Below are 19,913 nucleotides of genomic sequence, written 5' to 3' on the forward strand. Positions count from 1 at the left end.
ACCATTGCTTTATCTCGGGTCAACACACAGGTATAGTTATAACATACGGTGTGGGTAAACTGTGCCAACAATGGATATAGTCTAACACTTTAGCCACAGTTAAAGAACATCTTAACACTGTGAGGATATAGACTTGCAGGACTTTTTGCTAGGTCCTAGGAAACAGCACTCTAAAAGATTAATCTATGCTATGTATAATGAGATCTGGAAGTTTTCTCATATACAAGCTGCAGCGCGCTTAAGGCAAATAGATAAGGAAAACTTAGAAAAGGCTTTGGCTGTTGTCGATAACGGCATGAACACTCTGTCCAAAGGAATTTATTCACTGACAAACAGTGCCATCTGTGATAGATATCATTCAGACAGACATGTCCCTGTTTATATCATGGACCAAGTCAGCTGCGTTCCATCATGCAGTTAGGTTGGATGTTAGACATTGAAAAATGGCGAATTCCAGGGAAGTATATTAACGGTAGTGAATTGTTCACTGCTTTTAATTTATCCAGGGAACAGCATTCAATGGTTAACAGGAAAGCGAGTTTCACCATGCTTCATATAGAGCAGGTACAAAAGTTCCTTTCACAGTTGCAGAGAGTCCTTCCACAGTATGGCTCCTACATGGCATTATTAATCTGCCCATTTCCATTTTTCAGTTTTTGAAATACTTAAAACATCTTGCCATGGGCAGGTACGAGCAAATAGGAGATAGCTATATTAAAGAAGAGTGGGAGTTGCCCTTTGATTATAAATGTATGAACGGCGAAACAGAGGTCTTTCTTAGCGGAAGCGAATGTGAGACTTTTGTTAGTCATTCAATGATCTGCAAGCAGGTGTCCCTTCACGGCTTTTGCAATGTGGGGGTCACGAACTTGGTCTGTTTTCTGAAGGGTACTCCCGTCCCTTTGATTCGACCAGCATTTCATGTACTTTCGAATGGAAGTTATGTGGTCCTTAGCGACTAAAGCTGTTGCGGTATGCAACCAGGAAAAGCCTACGCAATTTCAGTCTCTAAGGTCGTTAAGTGTTGTGGACACCACGACACTCCCTGAGATGCCACACTCTTGAGTCCATGCGTAATGGCTGCCACAAATCACCTTTTACTGTCTGAGTTTTGGTGAGGTGATGCTTGTGAACTGGAAGGGTTGGGACGATAGTTACGACTTGTTGTAGGACTGACAGTCACCTACAGATGTAAGTACTGTCATCCTTAAACCAGCAGTCTTGCCTAGAGCAAGAGTCCAACTACGACAGTAGCAGTCAATGGGCTACATATCTCTGGGGTCAGTATGCCCCCTCTTTGACCACTTCCTGTGGGAAGCTGGCATTACCCTGCTCTATAGTTCCTAGTTCTGGCATCTAAAAGATGGCAGACTTATACATTTTGTGTCCACATCAGGCAGCTGGCCTCAGGGATGGAACTGACCTGAGGGGTGGATACACCTTTCGCACCACTAATCTTCCTGCCTGTCTAATTGCCAAATGGGCCATGGGTCGGGATCTCCTCAGAGGGAAGCCAGATGTGCACACCCAAGGCGGTGGGCTCTTTGAAGCCCTCTGGCTTTGATGTTCACCGCCCGAGAGCGGAGGCCCTCACCCTTGGGCATCAGAAACATGTCTGTTGGTAGCAGACTGGCTAAAAGAGTCTGCCAGTATGCCAGCAGTTGGTAGGTTTTTCAGAGGGCACCGCTAAGTGGCAGAGGATACCACCACCTTTTTTTGGCCAGTAACCCCTCCCCATTCTAAGGTCACAATTGCCATGGGATGAACCTTATCTTGGTGGTCAGCATTGCCAGCAGGAACCAAGTGCACTTTGTCAAAACTGCAACATGTACCAGACAAGAAGCAGTGCTTATCACGTTAATAAGCGGCACTTTCCTATATTTATGTCACCAGGTCACGCATGGTAGATGGGTGCCTGCATAAAGAGGCTACAGGCTACATCAGGAAGTACACAGTTGGCAAACCCAAGGCGGCTTCATCTCTGGAGGGTCAGGAGACCACACTGGAACTGTTGGCCCTCTTCAACTCAGGCTAGGGGGAACGAGTGAAGTGGTGCTTTCCTGTGTCAGGTTTTGGTGGTCCTGAGTCCTTGCAATTTGTTTGGGATACCTGCAGGGGAGCAGCACCACAAAAGTTCCTAGGTCTTGCATGAAGGCTGGTAGCCCTCCCAAGCTTTTGAAGGCACAAGCAGTTGTTGTACAAGTTGTCTTTGGTGCACCTGTCGAGGACAACAGGAAGACTAGCAGGGCTGGGACTAAGTCAGCTGATGGACTTCTGTTCTTGTTTTTGCAACTCTTCAGGGTCCATCTTCTTCTTTCAGGTTGCAGGATCTGATTTTCTGGTGTCAGAGGCACCCCAAAATACTGAATTTAGGGGAGTGTAGGACAGTCGCCAATGGGCTACATATCCCTGGGGTCACTATGCGCCCTTTATGACCAATTCCTGTGGGAAATGGGCATAACCCTGTCCCAGAGTTCCTAGTTCTGCCATCACCAAGATGGAATACTTTTATATTTTGCGTCCACATCAGGCAGCTCACCACAGGGGTGGAACTGATCTGACGGGTGGACACGTCTTTCTGACTACTAATGTTCATACCTGTCCAGGTGTCAAATGGGCCCTGGGTTGGGAAGGGTCGACATCTACCCTGAGGGAAGCCAGATCTGCATTCCCAAAGTGGTGGGCTCTTTGAAGCCCCCTGGCCTTCAAATGTAGATTTGCAGGTCATCCTGTTGGGAAGGGTGTGTTAACACCCCTGCCAAAGCAGGCTTTGATCCTGACCGCCTGAGAGCCTGAGACCCTTGGGGGTCAGAAACATGTCTGTTGATGGCAGGATGGCTAAAATAGTCATCCAGTACACCAGCAGCTGATAGATTTTTCCGGGGGCACCTCTAAGTTGCCTTCTGGGTGCATGTGTTAATAAATCGATCACTAGAATCAGTGAGGGTTTATTATTATGAGATGTTTAATACCAAACATCCTAAGTTTCCATGAAGGTATCATGTAGCTGTGGAACTTTTATTGACCAGTGTCCAGCACATGTACTTAAAATGGCTTCCCTGATCACTTACTATGCCTAAGAATTGACAGAGACATAGCAGGGTCCTATCTGCTCTAGCTGTCCACACATGTAATATAATGCACCCTGCCTTAGGGCTGGAAGGCCTGCTGTAGGGGTGAGTTTCATATATTGAATGCAGTGTTAGCAAGCATGGCACACAGGCTGGGTGCTATGTTTTGTTTTCACTTTTAACAGCACTAAGACACAGACAGCCTGCAATGGCAGTCTGCATAAGCTAGGTGAGGGGTCCCTAAGGATGGCACAATAAATACTGTAGCCTTTGGGGACCCTCTTTGGTACTAATACCATAGGTACTTGGGACATTATTGACTAGGGACTTACAGGGGTGCCAAAGGTATTGTCAAACAATTGGACAGAGATCTAGCACTGGTGACCTAGTTAGCAGGACCCTGGTATACTTTATGTCACAACTGCATCAAATACCAAGGAAAAGGTGGTGGTGACCATGTCAAATAGGGGCACTTTCCACATTAAGGGTAGACAGACCAAACGTGGCATCAAAGTAACTTAGCTATTGATGTAATGCAGTTTGTGAAAATGCAGGGGGTGGATTGAAAGGCAAATGTTATAACTTAAAACTCGTAAGTGCGACCAGCTGCTGGAAAAACATACACTTTTGATGCGTGGGACTACAGAGGTACAGGACCTGCAAATCCAGCTACTTCACATGCTCCCCCATCTGTAAGAGATAGGAGAATGTCTTGCAGTGCGACCATTCCAAACAATTGTTTTTTGAGTTATGTTGCAGGAGTATATGTTGACAAGTGGATCACAGTTGACAGGAGTACCACTGACAAGGTCTAAGATTATCAGCTACAAGGGCTGTTGAGACCACTGAAATTACACTTTTGTCAACTATTACAAAGAGGCCTTCATCAATGGTGGAATTGTCAGTGCAGCGGTTATCTCCAGAGTGGTAGATGAGGAAGTCTTCAATGGATTTGTGGTTGATGGCAGGATTGTCATTGATAGATTGAACCCTTTGTTGAAATGAAAAGTACTATGGCTTCAGGGTTGACCAAGACTATCAGGTGCAATAAAGAAGGGCCTAAATCTAAGGGTAGCTCATTCCTGAATCCTTTGCTGCTTTACAGTCATATTTTAGGTACCTTCCAGAGGGTACTACTTGGGGCTGAGTCACCTGGAGTAGAAGCTTAAGGGGAGCCTTAACTCTGCCACAGCCTGACTGGACATTTTTAGCATCCTTCGAACAGTAAACCACAGAAGCCCAAGAACATTCCCCCATCAGAATATGGCACTCCCATCTTCAGTCAGTAAAAGGGCTCTATGTTCTCTGTCCTGTAGGGTGTCTGCTGAGAATTTAACAGGTTTCACACTCTTGCGGTTTATGGGGTGTCTGAAGACAGTATATGCACCTAGAGTTTCATGGCCCCTATGCCTCAATGGCTGAAATCTGGCTCATTTTCACGAAGGTAAACTTGCTACTAACTAAATGTTAGTATCTTGTTTCTACTGCTGATTGATGTGCACTGCTATCGAAAAAGCCCAGAGGTTCCCACTTCGACAACGGGAATGATTTAAGCATGTGAATACATGAAATATACTATGTTAGAGAAATTGGTTTTCCAAACTCTAGTCACTTGCATGGTCACAGCTTCCTTCGGACACACCTGATTTAGAACAAATAAGGCTTTCTCCTGTACGTTGCTATGAACTATTACAATGAAATAGGCACAAGGCACAGTAACATATTTGCGTAGAACTACAGTCTGCAAGCATGTACCTTTGGAAAGAGTAAAAAAAATACTGACTAACTGGGGTGTAAGGTACAGAATACACAGGAAAATTAGGAATTGTCAAAAATTTCTAGCTTAAGAAAATATCTGGTTTAGAAAAATTGAGGACTTGTACAGAAAGACTTGTACAAGTGGTTAGCAATTGCAGCTTTAAGGTGGATGTGTATGTTCTCTCTCTCTCATATATATATATATATATATATATATATATATATATATATATATATATATATTTTATTTTTTTTCTTTTTGGTTAAACTGCACTTTAAGTTTGGAAGCACAGATGGCAGAGTAAAGAGAACTCTTCCACTGATTATCAGGCTGTATCAATGAGCAGTCAGGCCCATAAGAGTACACATCAATGAAGAACAGAATCTAGGATGCAGTGAGGAGGAAAATCTACCTTCAAAGATGCACCTCAGGAGCTGCTTCGTGTCTCCCAAAGTGGGCTGAGAGACCGTGGCCTGAAGTGTTCAACGCAGTTTAACATCTCACGATTGTACAGGGAGAAGCACTTGGAAGCAAAATAAAATGAAGAAACCAAGAGAGAAGACAACCTAGAACTAACTACTCATGTCTGTTAATCACCTTACCCTTCTCCTCCCTATTTGCACCACCCTCCTTAAATCACCCCACTTTCACCCTTCTTCCCAAACGATCCCATGATTTCTTACCACAGAGCACTGGAGCTTCTCTGGCAGTGGATCCTTAATTTCAACCACCGCCCCTTCAACATTGTGATCTTCCATGTCCTGGAATAGTTTGGCATGGATAAGAGACCTGTAAAACAGCCAGCTGAGAGATGAGCAACAAACATGGTGGTGAAGTATGCCTCAGTGATGGTGGTTGGGCAGTCGCAAGAGCTGGGCATTACAGACTGCAGTGGTGCAGAGATGTCAAACACCAGCATGGGAACAGTGAGAGCTGAGAATCTTGGACAACAAATCTGAAGCTGTAGTTGTATGGGCTATGAGAAACACGAAGTCGAAAGACCAGATGTCAACAGGAGATGGCATCAACAAGGGAAATATTTTGAGAGCGGCATTAACCAGCAAATCATGATGCAGTCACTGATCTCTAGTTGTTGAAGATGGACGGGAATGGAAATACTATTTATATGACATGGTTTGGTCCTAAATGTAAAGGGTGAAGGGAGAGTATGCACACAAATAAATACACACCATAGAACTGTGGGATCGCTGCTTTGACGGCTGAGGTGGTATGATAAGGCAACCAGGAGGCCACAAAATACAGAGAAGAGAACAGGAACCTGCTGGTCGATCCATGGGGCCTGGAAAGAGAAGGCAAGGGAAACAAAGAGACAAAAAGGAAAGAAAAGAGAGCAAGTGTGAACGGAAGAGGAACAAGTAGGAGAGGGATGCGTCCAGAAAGAAGAGAGGACGAGTCAAAGGCACAGTGGAGAGGTGTTAAAAGAAATGGGAACAGACACAGAGAGAAAAAGGGGGGAAACAAATTGGTGGGAGGGGGGAAGGAAAAGATATGTCAACAGAGCAATGGTTATCCTCATCAGGGAATACTCACAACAATATATGGCAAGATTTAACTGGACACAGACAAACTGGACAACAAGCACATAGGGGGTGTAGCAGACACAAACAGGAGGGCAGAAATAAAAGAAAGGCAAAATTCCAAGCCCAGGTGAACAGAAAGGCATGCAGATGCTGTCAGATATTCCATACGTACATAACAATGACTCACTCTCCACTTCTCCTGATCTTGCAACAAGCCAATTCACTGTCCTCCCAACTTCAATTTTAGACACACTCTTGAACATCATCTCCAGCAAGGCTCTTTCTCAATAACTATGACTATCGAAGGTAGGTCCATAACTTCCTTCACATGAAGCAATACATATTTTTTCACTTTTGATCCCATGAGCACATTCAATCTTTATAATTAGGTGGTTTCAATCTATGTGGCAGTACAAATCAGGTACCTTGATGGCTCCCAGGCAGAATCCGTAAAGTAGAGCAGCCACGAGCAGGCTCCGCACAAGACTGTACACTGCTGTAATAGGACTGGTGGTTGCTGCAGGAAAATCATTCAAGACTAGGTTAACTTTAGGATCCAATATAAGCAAAGGAAGTGAGATTTAATGGGGTGCAATTGAGATGGTAGACCTGTGAAGCGCTAAGCAATACAGCTTAACTAACAGGCCTAAGCAGCTCTTTGGAACATAGACTGTTTAACTTGTATGGTGCTTTGGGAATACAGCATGTGCATAAGTAACAAGTTACTTACCTTTGGTAACAAATTACCTAGTAGAGACATATTGTAGTTGCAGATTCCTCACCTCACCTTACAATTTCCCACAAGAGTCAGTCTGGATCAGGAGATTGTTCTTCAAGCAGTACCCCTGCACGCTGTCAGGTGGTGCCAGTACACTCCGCGTCCGTCACTGGCGTAGTGTTCACTGGATATGACATCATGGTCATATAAAGGGGCCACCCTAGCTTGCTGACGTCCGTTTCTTTTCATGACCTTCCCACTCCAGAAGCGCAGAACCATGAAGTGAACTGACCCTGGTGAGCCAGAACTAGGGCCCTGAAAGGCAAGTCCCTAGAAAACAGAGGGAAGAAAGGGTGGTTTAGTAAGGATTCTGCAACTAGAATGTCTCTATCAGATAATATGTTACCGAAGGTAAGTAACTTGTTCATCTGACAGAGACTTCTAGATGCAGAATTTACCTTAGAATAAATACCCAAGCAACACCATCCCCGGAGGAGGGTCTGCAAACCAAGATCATTCTAGGAAGTCCTGCAGAACCGAATGGGCAAAGTACCCACACCTTCAGACCTGACTATCAAGGGAGTTGTGTTTTATAAAAGTGTGCAAGGACTGTCACTTTGCTGCCTGACAGATTTCCAGGATTGGAACTCCGCGTGCTAACTCGGTGCTTGCAGCTGTTGCTCTGGTAGAGCAAGTGTGCAAGCCCTTCAGGAGGTTGCTTTTTAGCTAATGTGTAGCACATTTTATTGTGCAGGACAACCCATCTAGAGATGGTTCTCTTCTGCACTGCCCGACCTTTCTCCACACCCAAATAACCCACAAAGAGTTGATCATCCACCCAGAACTCTGGTAGGATTAAGACAAAACACCAATCCTCTTTTTGGGGCCAGGCTGTGGAGTCTCCTCTTCCTTAGAAGGATGTGGGGGCGCGTAAAAAGTAGGCTAAGTGATAGATTGGCCTACACGAAAGGCCGTGACCACTTTAAATAGAAAGGAAGCCCTGTAACGAAGCACCACCTTGTCAGGATGGATGGAGATAAAAGGTGGCTTCAAGCAAAGAGCCTGCAGCTCACTCACTCTGCAGGCAGAAGTGATGGCTACAAGGAAGGCGGTCTTCAGAGTAGGAAGCCAAAGTGGGCAGTTGTGAAGTGGCTCAAAAGAAGCACACATCAGAAAAGTAAGAACTAAGTTCAAATCCCATTGGGGAAATATGAACAGAGAAGGAGGAAACATATGGGTAATGCTCTTAGAAATCGTCCAACAATGGGAGATTTGAACAAGGAGGATTGGCAAGGCAATCTGAGGAAAGCCGAAATGGCAGACTAACAATCCTTGAGGGTGCCTAGAGCAGAGCCCATCTGGGTCAGACAATGAACAAACAAAAGAACCTCAGAAAGAGGGTCAACAGACTTGTCTGTACACCATGCCACAAATTTGTTCCGACCATAGGCGTATACCATTTTGGTCAAGGGATGCCTGGCTGCCAAGATAATATTACAGACTTTGGGAGGAAGGTCAAAAGCTGTCAACTGCTGCCGCTCAATCTCCATGCAAGAAGACAGAGACTGGACAGGTTCGGGCGGCGAACCACCCCTGCTGCTGCAACAGAAGAGCCTCCTGAAGAGGTAGTCTATGTGGAGGATTGATGACCATGCTTAGGGGCTCGGGATACCAGACCTTTCGTGCCCAGTCCGGAGCCACAAGAATGACTTGGGCCCAGTTGTTCTTGACCTTCTTGAGAACTCTTGGCAGAAGTGGTAATGGCGGAAAGAAGCAAATGAGGCCTGAGTTCCACTCAAGACGAAAAGCGTCACAGAGCAAATGCCATCTTGGAAACTTCAGCGTGCAAAACAGCAGACATTGCACATTCTCTGCGGAAGCTAACAGATTTTATCAAGGTTCTCCCCACTGCTGAAAGACCTTGCGCATCGCAGGATGGAGACGTCATTCAAGATTGACCAGGCATTAAAGGCTGAGTTTGTCAGCTCTGGAATTCAGAGAGCTCACCAGATGTTAAACCACAGGCATCTGCCCTGATGTTCCAGCCATGTCCAGAGGCGCAGAGCCTCCTGACAAAGGGTCCAGGACCTCACCAAGCCCTGCTTGTTGCAGTACCACATGGTGGTGGTGTTGTCTGAACACATGCACCACTTTCCCTTTGAATGAGGGAAGGAATGCTTTCAATGATAGCCTGATCACCCTGAACTCCAAAAGATTGATATGGAGCTTGGATTCCGCTGGAGACTAGACAAATCGTATCTCCGCTTCTACCATATGGCTGCCACATCCCAGGAGTGACACATCTGTCACTACGGTCATATCTGGATCACAGTGGACATGCTAGACCGCTGGCTCCCTGATCCACTCAGATGCTGGATCCCACGTCCAGGCCACGCAGAGGCTGGACATCATACGCAGCACTGTGGCTGACGGGAAATGGATGTGACTGGATGCCCCTTCCGTAGCCACAAAAGGGGCAAAAAGCAGACTGAAGGGGGAGGGGGCAGCTGCAAGGCCAAGGGACTGGCCCATAGCCCAGGATTCCTTAAAGGGTTATGAGTGTGGAGACTGCTTGGTCTCTAAAAAGACTGGAGCTATCAAAGGGCATGTCCATCAATGTGGATTAGACATCCCCTAAAAAGACAGATGTCCTTAACAAGAAATGGTGCCTCAAGGCCACCGTCAAAGCAACTGATCTGCCTCAAGAGTTGGTCATATCCAGCCGACATCTGATCATGAACTTAGCTGTGTCTCTCCCATCAGCAACAAATTGGGCATTAACGGCTCAGGCCTCTGCCGGGACCTGTGGCTGCGCTTGCGTGACTGTGTCCCATAAAATATGGATGTAATGGCCCAAAAGGCATGCAGTGTTCACAGACCACAATACCAGGCTGAAGGAATAAAACAACTTCTTCCCAAGGCCACCCAGCCTTTTGGATTCCCTATCTGAGGGAGGGGAAGGGAACGCTTCATGGGATATTGAGGCTTGAATGATCAAGTTCTCAGGATAGGGTGTTGGGTCAGGAACGCCAGGTCGTTAGACGCAGGCCTATGGCAACAGGCTATTGTCCTGTTCCCAGGAGCCCCTGTGCTGGGTTTGGACCAGGTCACCAGCAGGACATCACTGAGGGGTTAGTTGAAGGGCAAAAGGGGTTCTGACGTGTGAGTGCCAGTCTGAAGCACCTCAGTCAGGTTAGTCTTGACAGCCACCGAAGGCAGCTCGAGGCCCAAGACCTCAGCTGCTTTTCGCACCACCATGGATAAGATGTCCCCTACTCCACAGCTACAAAAAGGAGGTGGGGGGGGATAGCATGCTAGCTTCAGGGGAGGTGTCCAGACCGCTTGCTTCACCCCGTTCTTGAGCACAGTCCATAGGGTCTTTAAGCTGGTATTCTAAAGGGTCCATACTCTCATCGAACTCATACCCATAACAATAAGGGTCAGGATCTGACCTAGGGTGCAAGGTCCTGTCAAAGTCAAAATCGCATCGAGCAAAGCAATGAGTATGGGATCGCTGCCACCCACGGACCTGGTGGAGTCAGGAGCGTCAACGCTGAAACTGTAGACAGGTAAGGTCGTAATGGTACGACTGACGCAGCTTTGTATCTGGAAGAGGACCCTTGTGTGCTCCCTGGAGCCAAGGCCAAAGGCACCGGCACAGAACCCAAAGGGGCCCCTGCCGACTTTGACAGGGGTAGACTGCCCAAAGATGAGGCTCATGGTCTCGTAAAATTCCTTCAGTTGGGCAGGGGTGCCTCCCGGAAACTCTGGGAGGTGTGAAGCCGACCCAGAAGTACCCTCCAAGGACAAAAGCCTAGAGAGACAATGCTCCTTTTCCCATGTCGTCTGACCGACAGGGTGAAGTCAAAGAACACTTGTGCTTCTTCTACTTTTTCTTATGCTTACCTGAGTGCGTGGAGGGTTTTGAATGGGACGACAATGAACGGTGAGGGCTTCGCAAGTGGTCTAGGGACCTTACTCCAGACAGACCGTGAGCGATGCAGAGCCAGGCACCAAGCCAAGATTAATTTTAGGAACTGCTTCCTCAAAGCCTTCGACTTCATGGCCCGGCCCTCCAGGTTATGGTCGTGCTCCAAACACCACAGACACACGAGGTGGGGATGCGTCACGGACATCATCTGGTGACCGGAGTCACATAGCCTGAAGCCGGTCTTCCGTCAACATCCTTGATGCACCAAGAAGTCAAAACACTTTGAAAGGCCGAAAGGCCAGTCAAAAGCAACTATAAGGGTAGCTGTCTTCAGATTTGCAAGTAGGATGGTGTGGAAAGAAAAGAAATGATGTTAGCACACAGAAGTAGTGCCTATATACGACCCATGACGTCATATCGGGCGAACAAGATGCCAAAGACAGACCCAGAGTTGACCAAAGCCACTTGACGGCACGCATGGGTACTGCTCAAAGAAAACTCCCCAGAGCCAGACTGATGCCTGGGGAAAACTCTAAGGTAAGGAATCTGCAACTAGAAGTCGCTATCAGCTAAAACAGTAATATGGCACAGGTGGTGTGTGGTACGAAAGGAGACAGGAAAATGTGTAGAAGTAATGTATTTATTGTAAGTCTGTTTTAAAATGCTCATTACTAGCAACGCATAGCCCACACTCTATGACAGTACCTGCATAACACAATGGCTGGATATATGAGGTACAAAGAATGGAAAGTTGCTTAGTTTGATTCACTGGTATCAACAGCGAGCATCTTCAGGCTCCTGAAGGAGGTAGTGTGACGTAGCTCAGAACGTAATCACACAGCAGAAAAATAACTGATTGCCCAATCAAGCACTTTACTTTCAAAAAGAAAAGTGGTTTACTACATATCATAAATGACTACCAGATGCAATAATGGCTGGGTATATAGTGAAATGGACACTGGGACTAGCTGTGCTTCAATCAGCATCCTTTCCCTCTTCCGTTTCCTCCCTTCTCATCCAGCCGTTCCCCCTCCTTGTAGGAATAACGAAAGCAGCCTGAACTTCGACTCGGGTGGAACTGTCAACGCGCTCAACCTTTCATAGTTCATATAGTCTCTCACACCACAATAAGCTAAGAGAGGTGTTTGGCTGTCAGGTGGCAGTATGCAACATTTCTCCTGCTTCTGGGAGTATGTCCACGCTGCTGTTCAGATGCAGCCTTCTCCAGTGGCAAACAGCACCAATAGAAGTTACCTCCTTTCAAACAGTGACCTGATTTTTCAGGTATTTTCGGAGTCAGTCGATTATGACTTTGCAGTATGGGAGCTAGATTTGGTATTTAGTTGTGTTTACGGCCGTTTTGTTTCAATCAGATATGGCCTTAAGGTTGATGTTTTTCTTTAGTTAGAGATTTTGGAAAGATGGTGTGGTTGTTAACATAAGGGCAATTTATAAAAAACGCTTTGTATATATTTGTTTTTAAGGGGCCTCATCCAGTGTTTGGGCAAAAAAAGATTTCCATTGGATTGGGTGGAAATAGTATCCAGAGAAATGAATAATAATGATTACGAATGATATTTAGGCAAGAGTCTGGTTAATAGTGTTTATTTTTGGCCATGTAGGAGGTGAAGGATGAAATGATGAAATGATGAATGATGTCATCTTTATCTCTCATAGATCTGAGTACTGTGGATGATATGGTGGAATATTGAATTGAGAAGCTGTGTATGTTTGGAGGTTGAGCAAGTCGGAGGTGAGTATTGATAGGTGTAAATTGCAGCATGGAACATAATAGATTTATTGGAGACTGGGTTGTAAAGTATTAATTTATTTTCTGTTTGACTTTGTGGCATTATTTAGATGTTTCCTACGTCTCAGTCCTGAGGAAGACCCGTGTGGGAGCCTGGAACTGGCCGAAGAGTTACCAGTGGGTCAAAACGTCGACGGGATAATTTTGTTGGCCTGGATTGGTTTTGCGCTTTCCTTTATTGGAAATTGTGTGAAGGACTAAAATGGGGAAATGTAGCCAGATGTAAATAAGGGTTAATTCATTGACAAGAATGGTTAACCAATAGGCTATATTTTATAACTGTGGATGATAATGGCTATGTGGGCGATTTACTCTGGTTTTTTATGATTCTAAATCACTAGCGCTTTTTACTTTCAGCACTTTTTTCTGTCCTATGTTTGCATGAGGGGAGGTTCTCTGATGGTTTTTGAGTAAATATTGAAAAAATATATTTTGTATAGAAAAAATAATAAAGAATATATTGGGAATGTTATTTACGTCTATGCTGTACATTATATTTTCTTTGAGTAACAAGTGTTTGGTTATTCCAAAGTGTATGACTAATGAAAATAATTGTTCCCGGATGGATCAGTGTTGTCTGGTACTATAATTAACCCAGCTCCTTCGGTTAGATTACTGGGTCACCCTGTGTGGTTTGTAATATGCATTCTTGATATGGCACTGAGTTGGACCCACACAGCTGGTCTCAGAAAGATTTTTAGATTAATCAATCAGGCTACAGTGTCACCCACAACCAATTCTACGTGTAGATCCATTGAAGCATTTGCAAAGATGATCTAGCCCTTTGCTTTCGTATATGAGGAATAGCCCACTTGCCCAAATTGCAAAGACCATGATTTTACTTTGACACAAGATGCACTGAGTTTGAAGATATAACTGAGGATCCCAAAAGTTAAGATCTAGAAATCAAATGCATCCACATTTTTAAATTAAATTTAGGCCAGAACAGCACTATTTATGAGCTACAATTTATTGAGAGGTTTTGTAAACACTGCATGTCATCTCTCAGTTACTGCAGAGTGCTAAACACAATCCAACATGTGTGCAGTGAGAAAGTTAAAGACCTGTCAATGGTGGTGGGACTAATCTTCTTCATCGCTGACCCCAATATCAAAAACATTGGTGGAGGTCAAGCTGCAAAACGTCTGCTTTCAGACACTTGACAAATTACATGCAAGTAGTGTATCTCCCCTCTCACTAGGGTTAAAACAAGTTGGAATCATGAATTCCCACAGACTTAACTTCATTTTTGAAAAAGCTGAAGGCTTTTGTTTTAGGTAATCACTGAGTGCAGGGTCCTGTAGGGTTGTCACAGGGAATAGGTTATTGTGGTACTGATTTGTCTCAGAGGAGTGGTTTGCATGTAAATCTTTTTTTTAACATCATCGTGTGTGGTTGTTTATCTAGGTACATTTAGACACAGAAAGCTCTCCATCATACAAAGGAAGGTGTAACAGAGACAGGAGGTGATGTTATCCACACTCGCTGATCTGCTCTCTAGCTAGAAATAGATCAGAATATCTGATGCTGCTCAAGAAACTCCATCACAGAGCATATGTTAAGGTGCAGACAGATGCTCTAAAACTCACTGAGCCAATATGGATTTATTTACTATAATTGGAAAGGTTGGTTCTGCACTATTCATCCCACCTTGTGCAGTGATATGTTGGGTCTATAGTACAGGTACAGTAAGAGTTCTTCTCACACTGTGGACAAGGCAGCGTCAGTGCTCCATGCAGACCTCAACGCAGACTGGTGGTCATGAAAGATATGGTAGAGTTCCAAGTGCTCTTTAGGCTCTCTAGAAGACACATTTTCATTGCTCTTACTGAAGTGTGCATTGCAAATTAGGTGGCAGATTAAAAGGAACGTCTAGCAGGACAGGAGTTTAAGGAGAGGCATTCCGCAAAGGTGATGTGGCAACTCAAAGGTGAAAGAAAGCATTAAGCAGGAAGGTGTTTTGCCCCTTGGCGTGGGGCAGGGGCAGTTTCACTCCAGTAGCTGAACAAAGCTCAGCAGGAAGGTAAAATGCTTTAAAATGTAGGGTTACAGAAGACAACTCTTCCTTGATCACTTGGTGGAAAATTATGAAGGTAGTTGGGGGGGGGGGGAGGGGCGGGGGGGGGGGTGTAAGTGTAGTAAGTTACTAGAGATGGAGCCAGAGTTGTAAAAATATTAGACTTAAAAAAACAGTTATACATAATAGCAATATGGAGAGCTGAACCGCACAAAGGAAGCCTAATCTACCACACAATCTTGGGCTGGGTGGCAATAAAGAATGTTAAGTCACTGAGTGCCTATGGCTGAGGAAGAATACAGTCTCCAGTAATTTTACCCTCTTCCACTACTGCATCAAATTCTCTACTCTCTTTGCATGGACGGTGAATGACAAAGTACTCTAAACTCCTACTTTCGTATGGACATTTGACTACAAATACAATAATATGGGCCGAATTAGGGTTCAGGGTAAGCATAATCGCAAAGAGATAAATAATTAACTTACCTGACCACAAGTGACTGTGTTCACACACTTAGATTCACTTGCGGCAGGAATACTGAGCCCAATTCCACTGGCCAGTAAAATCTAGTAAGGATCAGGAATAGGCTCCATGCACAAGCAAACCTCCCCCTCAACTGACACACTTCTATAGCAATATGAAAGCATTCCTCTGCTTGCCACAGCTTCTACTTCTCTTATCGACACGGCCACAGCTCAAAACCCACTAAGCACACCCTAAATCCACTTTTCGTTTACCACCTGCTCAATGCAGGCAGCTTGCAGTGTGCAAGTATCTTGAAGCGTTACCACTTTGTAAGGGGTTATGGCCTGCAGCCAATGGGGGCAGACTGGCAAGAATAAGCTCATGATCACCATGTATCACCACACACAGGAATTCTTTTTCATCAGACATTCAAGGAGGCCTGATAAGACGAGGGAGTAAGGGTCATGCTTTCAACAAAACTGCGGAGACAACTTGCCCCGCCACACTATGAAATCACCAGTACGATGAAAAGATGGTGAAGATTGCAGAGAAAAGATGGCAATGCCAAGTAAATGGGCTATGAAAAATCTCAGAGCATCGGAAACTAGTGAAAGAAGAACCAGTATCCCACAGAAGGCACTGACTCAATATGTGCTTTAGCTGCGACGAAAAAGGCCAAATTTGCAAAAGCTAAAGTGAGAGTTTACAGAGCACCAAGGCGGCAAGACAGTCTTTGAAAAATGAATATAAACTTGGATAAGAACGATACCAAGTGCAGTGGGGACTCAGACATTAACAAGATCACCACCCCCCCCCCCCCCATCCACCCCCCCAGTACGCCCCTCACTGACCTCACCTGGGCATGAAAAGCAAATAAATGCAGGCTAAAATCTAGAGCAACACAAATACATTATATGCAATCACCACAGCTCAGTAATGTGATAAAGAACAACATTGCAGCAATCCTAAAAGAAGTTATAGTTAGCCCCAAACAGTGAGCACAACTAAGAAACAAAAAAAATCTTTAGACTTGAATTTTACCACTCTATTGCTCTGTAAGTAATGGACTCTTATGTAAACATTGCACGGTTTGCCCACTAGGGATAGATGACTATCTGTAACTCAATATGGTGTAACATTATACTACAACATGCAAGGTATTGTCTTTCTTGGAGGCATGCACAGTGTAACATCTAGAGTGCTTCAACGTAAATTGGTCAATAAAATAGTTTTTGGGTCTGTTCCAGTAGTCAGTACTAATCTACAACAATTTTCACAGAGAACAGCAATGGTGCAAAATAAAATGGCACAAGCTGCTAATATACCTGTAGGTAACTGGATCATATTGCAGTAGAAATGCAGAGAAGGCAGACAAACTGGACAACATCCTGACAGCTTTAAAGGAATCCAGAGAAGCTTTCAAGAGAAGAATTCAATCTGCTGAGGTCAACTGAAAATGGCTGAATGGTTATCAAAACTGAAAAAAGTCTTACCAAGCTGCAATCAGCTGTCAAGTATATACAAAAACAAGTGTTAGAACTGCAAATGTCAGAATTGTAAAACCAAATGCATATTCTTGAATGCAGGGCTGACAATGCAGAGGGGAGATCCTAATGTTACAATAGCAGGATCGTAGGAATCCCCGGAAAAATATGATGCACAAATTAAGGCCTCCTTTCAAAGCCCAGGCTCAAGGATAAAGTTATCCTACAGATTTATCTCTAAGCTTTGCTACTGAGATGGCCCACAGAGTACCAAGCAGCTCAACCATTCTCCAAGGAACAATTCCTGGCCCATTTGAGCAAGAATACTCAGCTACAAAGATGGGGATTTGCTTTTACAAAACTTCAGGAAATCAAGACCTGTGCTGATCCAAACACAAAATATTCTTATTTCCCAACTATACAGCAATGGCTCGGGTCGAATATTGCTTGTTAATGGTTGTAAAGAAAAACCTCAGACAACCGGAGAAAAGCATATGAATCTTTCCTGCCACCTTAGAAGAATGGAACTCAAAACGGACAGCAGATGATGGCAAATTAACAGAATATCCCTGAACAAAGAGGGAAAGAAAGAACAGGACACAAGAGGGATCCATGGTGCAACAATCAGCAAACTCTCCCAAGAACAAACCGCGAAAGAGGGTGTTCAAGGTGGTTAAAAAACAACTCAACTCAAAGCTCCATCTCCAATCATGGATCGGTGGATGGCAGGGAAGTGTTCAGTGATAATCAGGTTCCTGTGGTCATGCCAATGGCAGCTGATTAAATCAATACTTGACTAGGTTCTTCTAATACACGGAAAAACTAAGGGGATGACAAAGCTCTGCTGTAAGCTTAGTAAGTCACAGATTTGGTCAATACAGAGGGAATCAATTAATTATGAAGCTATACACCACTAGGGGCAAAGGCTGGGTCAGTAATATATGTGAGGTTGATTTCTGAGTGGGAGGTGGAATCACTATCTGAATAGGTCTACTGAGCCACTAAGACTTTGTGCTGTCCAGACAGTCAACACTTTCAACAGGACACACCGCATTTGAGATCTCACAGACAGTGAAACAGGGAGAAACAGTTGAGGTAAGTTATTTGACAGTCATAAACTTGAAGCTAAACACATCGAAATAACTGGGACAAGCAAAAAGACTGTCCCAGTTGGGATACAATCAATGAGACAACAACAAGGACCCAGCACACAAAGGAATCTATCCACAATCTACAAACTAAGAAAGGGTTGGTCATATCAAACACAGTATAGTAGCATGGAACTTTGAGGTTTAGGTTAATCTGCCTAGATTCACAAAATGTACATATATGCAGAGAGGAGAGGGATAGATTTTGCGATCTTCCATGAAACAACTGCTAAAAGTAAAAAACTGAGAAACTGAAAAAACACTGGAGGAGTAAACTATACTACACTTCACTTCACTTCTTACTCCTTCTACTCAAGAGTAACACTTATTTGGATCAACCCAGCACATAAAGGGACATAATGCACTAATGAACAAGTGGAACAATATAAAATACTAAGGCAAGTCAAATAGGCAAGTTGGGAGGGTATTTCTTTGAGAATGGTAAACATAGATGGGCCCAACACTGCTCAGTTTGCAGTGGTCAAGTTGTCTTCAAAAATTTTGGGGGTGGGCAACTTCAACCATGTAGTAGATGTGGAACAGGATAGATTGCTCCCACCACTATAAGGAGCCGCAGCTGGTCAAGCATCAAACAGCTTACTCATGTGGCTTCAGAACAGGGTTTGCATGACACGGCGTGGCATGCATCCAGAGATTTTGTGAATACTCATTTTACTCACATGCCCACAACCTACACATCACTACTCCTCAGTAACCACCAAGAAGTAATAATTGACCATGAAAATTTAAGCAAAACCTTGTCAGGTCATAAACTGCTGTCAAGGGCTGGGCGCACTGGATCATATCTCTTCTCTAATCGGTTCTGCTAGAACACGGGGCCACAATACCGTTCAATGATGAAAAATCATAAGAAAACTGGTGCCTTCTAGAAAGAGCCTCAAAACTGGATGAGCAAGCCAAAGGCAAAAAAAACTTGATATGTTCACCAGGGTGATGACTTAGGAAGAATGGAGCAGCCAGAATACTGACTGGCAGAGAACTTCACCAAGACATGAACATAGAAGATAGATACGAAAAGGAGCAAATAAAGTGTCTAAAAGAACTTTAGATTAATTGCGGCATCATGGAGTTACTCTCTACTTGGCTTTTAAACCCTCAAACAGGAAACTATCCTAGTATTTAAAACTTTCTCCTTCTTGTATTGGGAAAAGGTGGACAAAAAAACTCAATCATGACTCTTGTCTCTTGTGTTTTTGAAAAACACTGCTGCTGCCTTGTCCGGAAACACCAGCAATCGTACCTGCAACAGCCAGCCCAGAGACACCGGTCTAAAATAGAAACCACTGAGAATCCCCTTATATTATGGGAGGCCATCAATGTCTCCATTAAAGGCATATTTTTAGGAATTACACATGTGGGTAGAGCAATTCTAAGCAGAAATATTGCTAAATTGGAGGATAAAATAAAAAAACAAAAATACAGGCACACTTGACACTGGCAGCGGAGGATCAAAAAGAACTCCGACTCAGGCTGCACCGTTAGAGGTCTTACATGAAGGAGATATGGCTGGCTGTCTACTGGCATTGTAGGCAAAAAGTGATAAACCTCCACAACTAGATAACAGCAATTGGAAAACTTAGCATGATATTACAAACTCAGACATGAATACCAGATTCATCAAATTTTATAAAACTGTAATCTGAGAACACCACGGTTCCAGTGGAACTCCAAAAGACGATGTATTCAATGGCCACTGCATAAAAGACCAAAGATGACCAGAAAGAATAATTGGATACACCACTGAGCCTGGAAGAAATAAAAAGGTATGGGGGTTTTGTCCAGAGATAAAACAGGCAGTACAATGGCCTGACACTTGAAATTTTGGACAGACAACAGCATACTGGTGCCATGCTTACTGGAGTATTATGTAGGGGCATGGGAAAGGCGGGTGGATTCATTGCTTCGATATCTATGGAGGCTTTAATTATCATGCTCCTAAACCCCGAT

General features: G+C 44.3%; 1 protein-coding gene across 3 annotated transcripts in view; it reads right to left on the bottom strand.

Moving 5' to 3' along the window:
• Positions 1–19,913, bottom strand: part of PCNX3 (pecanex 3) — a 707,803-nt gene that overhangs the window by 422,131 nt on the left and 265,759 nt on the right. For all 3 annotated transcript variants that reach the window (XM_069207883.1, XM_069207884.1, XM_069207882.1), the window contains 3 exons: positions 6,797–6,888; positions 6,021–6,130; positions 5,514–5,619 (listed from right to left, as the gene is read on the bottom strand). In XM_069207883.1, the coding sequence (XP_069063984.1) occupies positions 5,514–5,619; positions 6,021–6,130; positions 6,797–6,888 (308 nt within the window). The remainder of the gene's footprint in view (positions 1–5,513; positions 5,620–6,020; positions 6,131–6,796; positions 6,889–19,913) is intronic.

Source organism: Pleurodeles waltl, chromosome 9, assembly GCF_031143425.1.
Source record: "Pleurodeles waltl isolate 20211129_DDA chromosome 9, aPleWal1.hap1.20221129, whole genome shotgun sequence".
NCBI lineage: Eukaryota > Metazoa > Chordata > Amphibia > Caudata > Salamandridae > Pleurodeles > Pleurodeles waltl.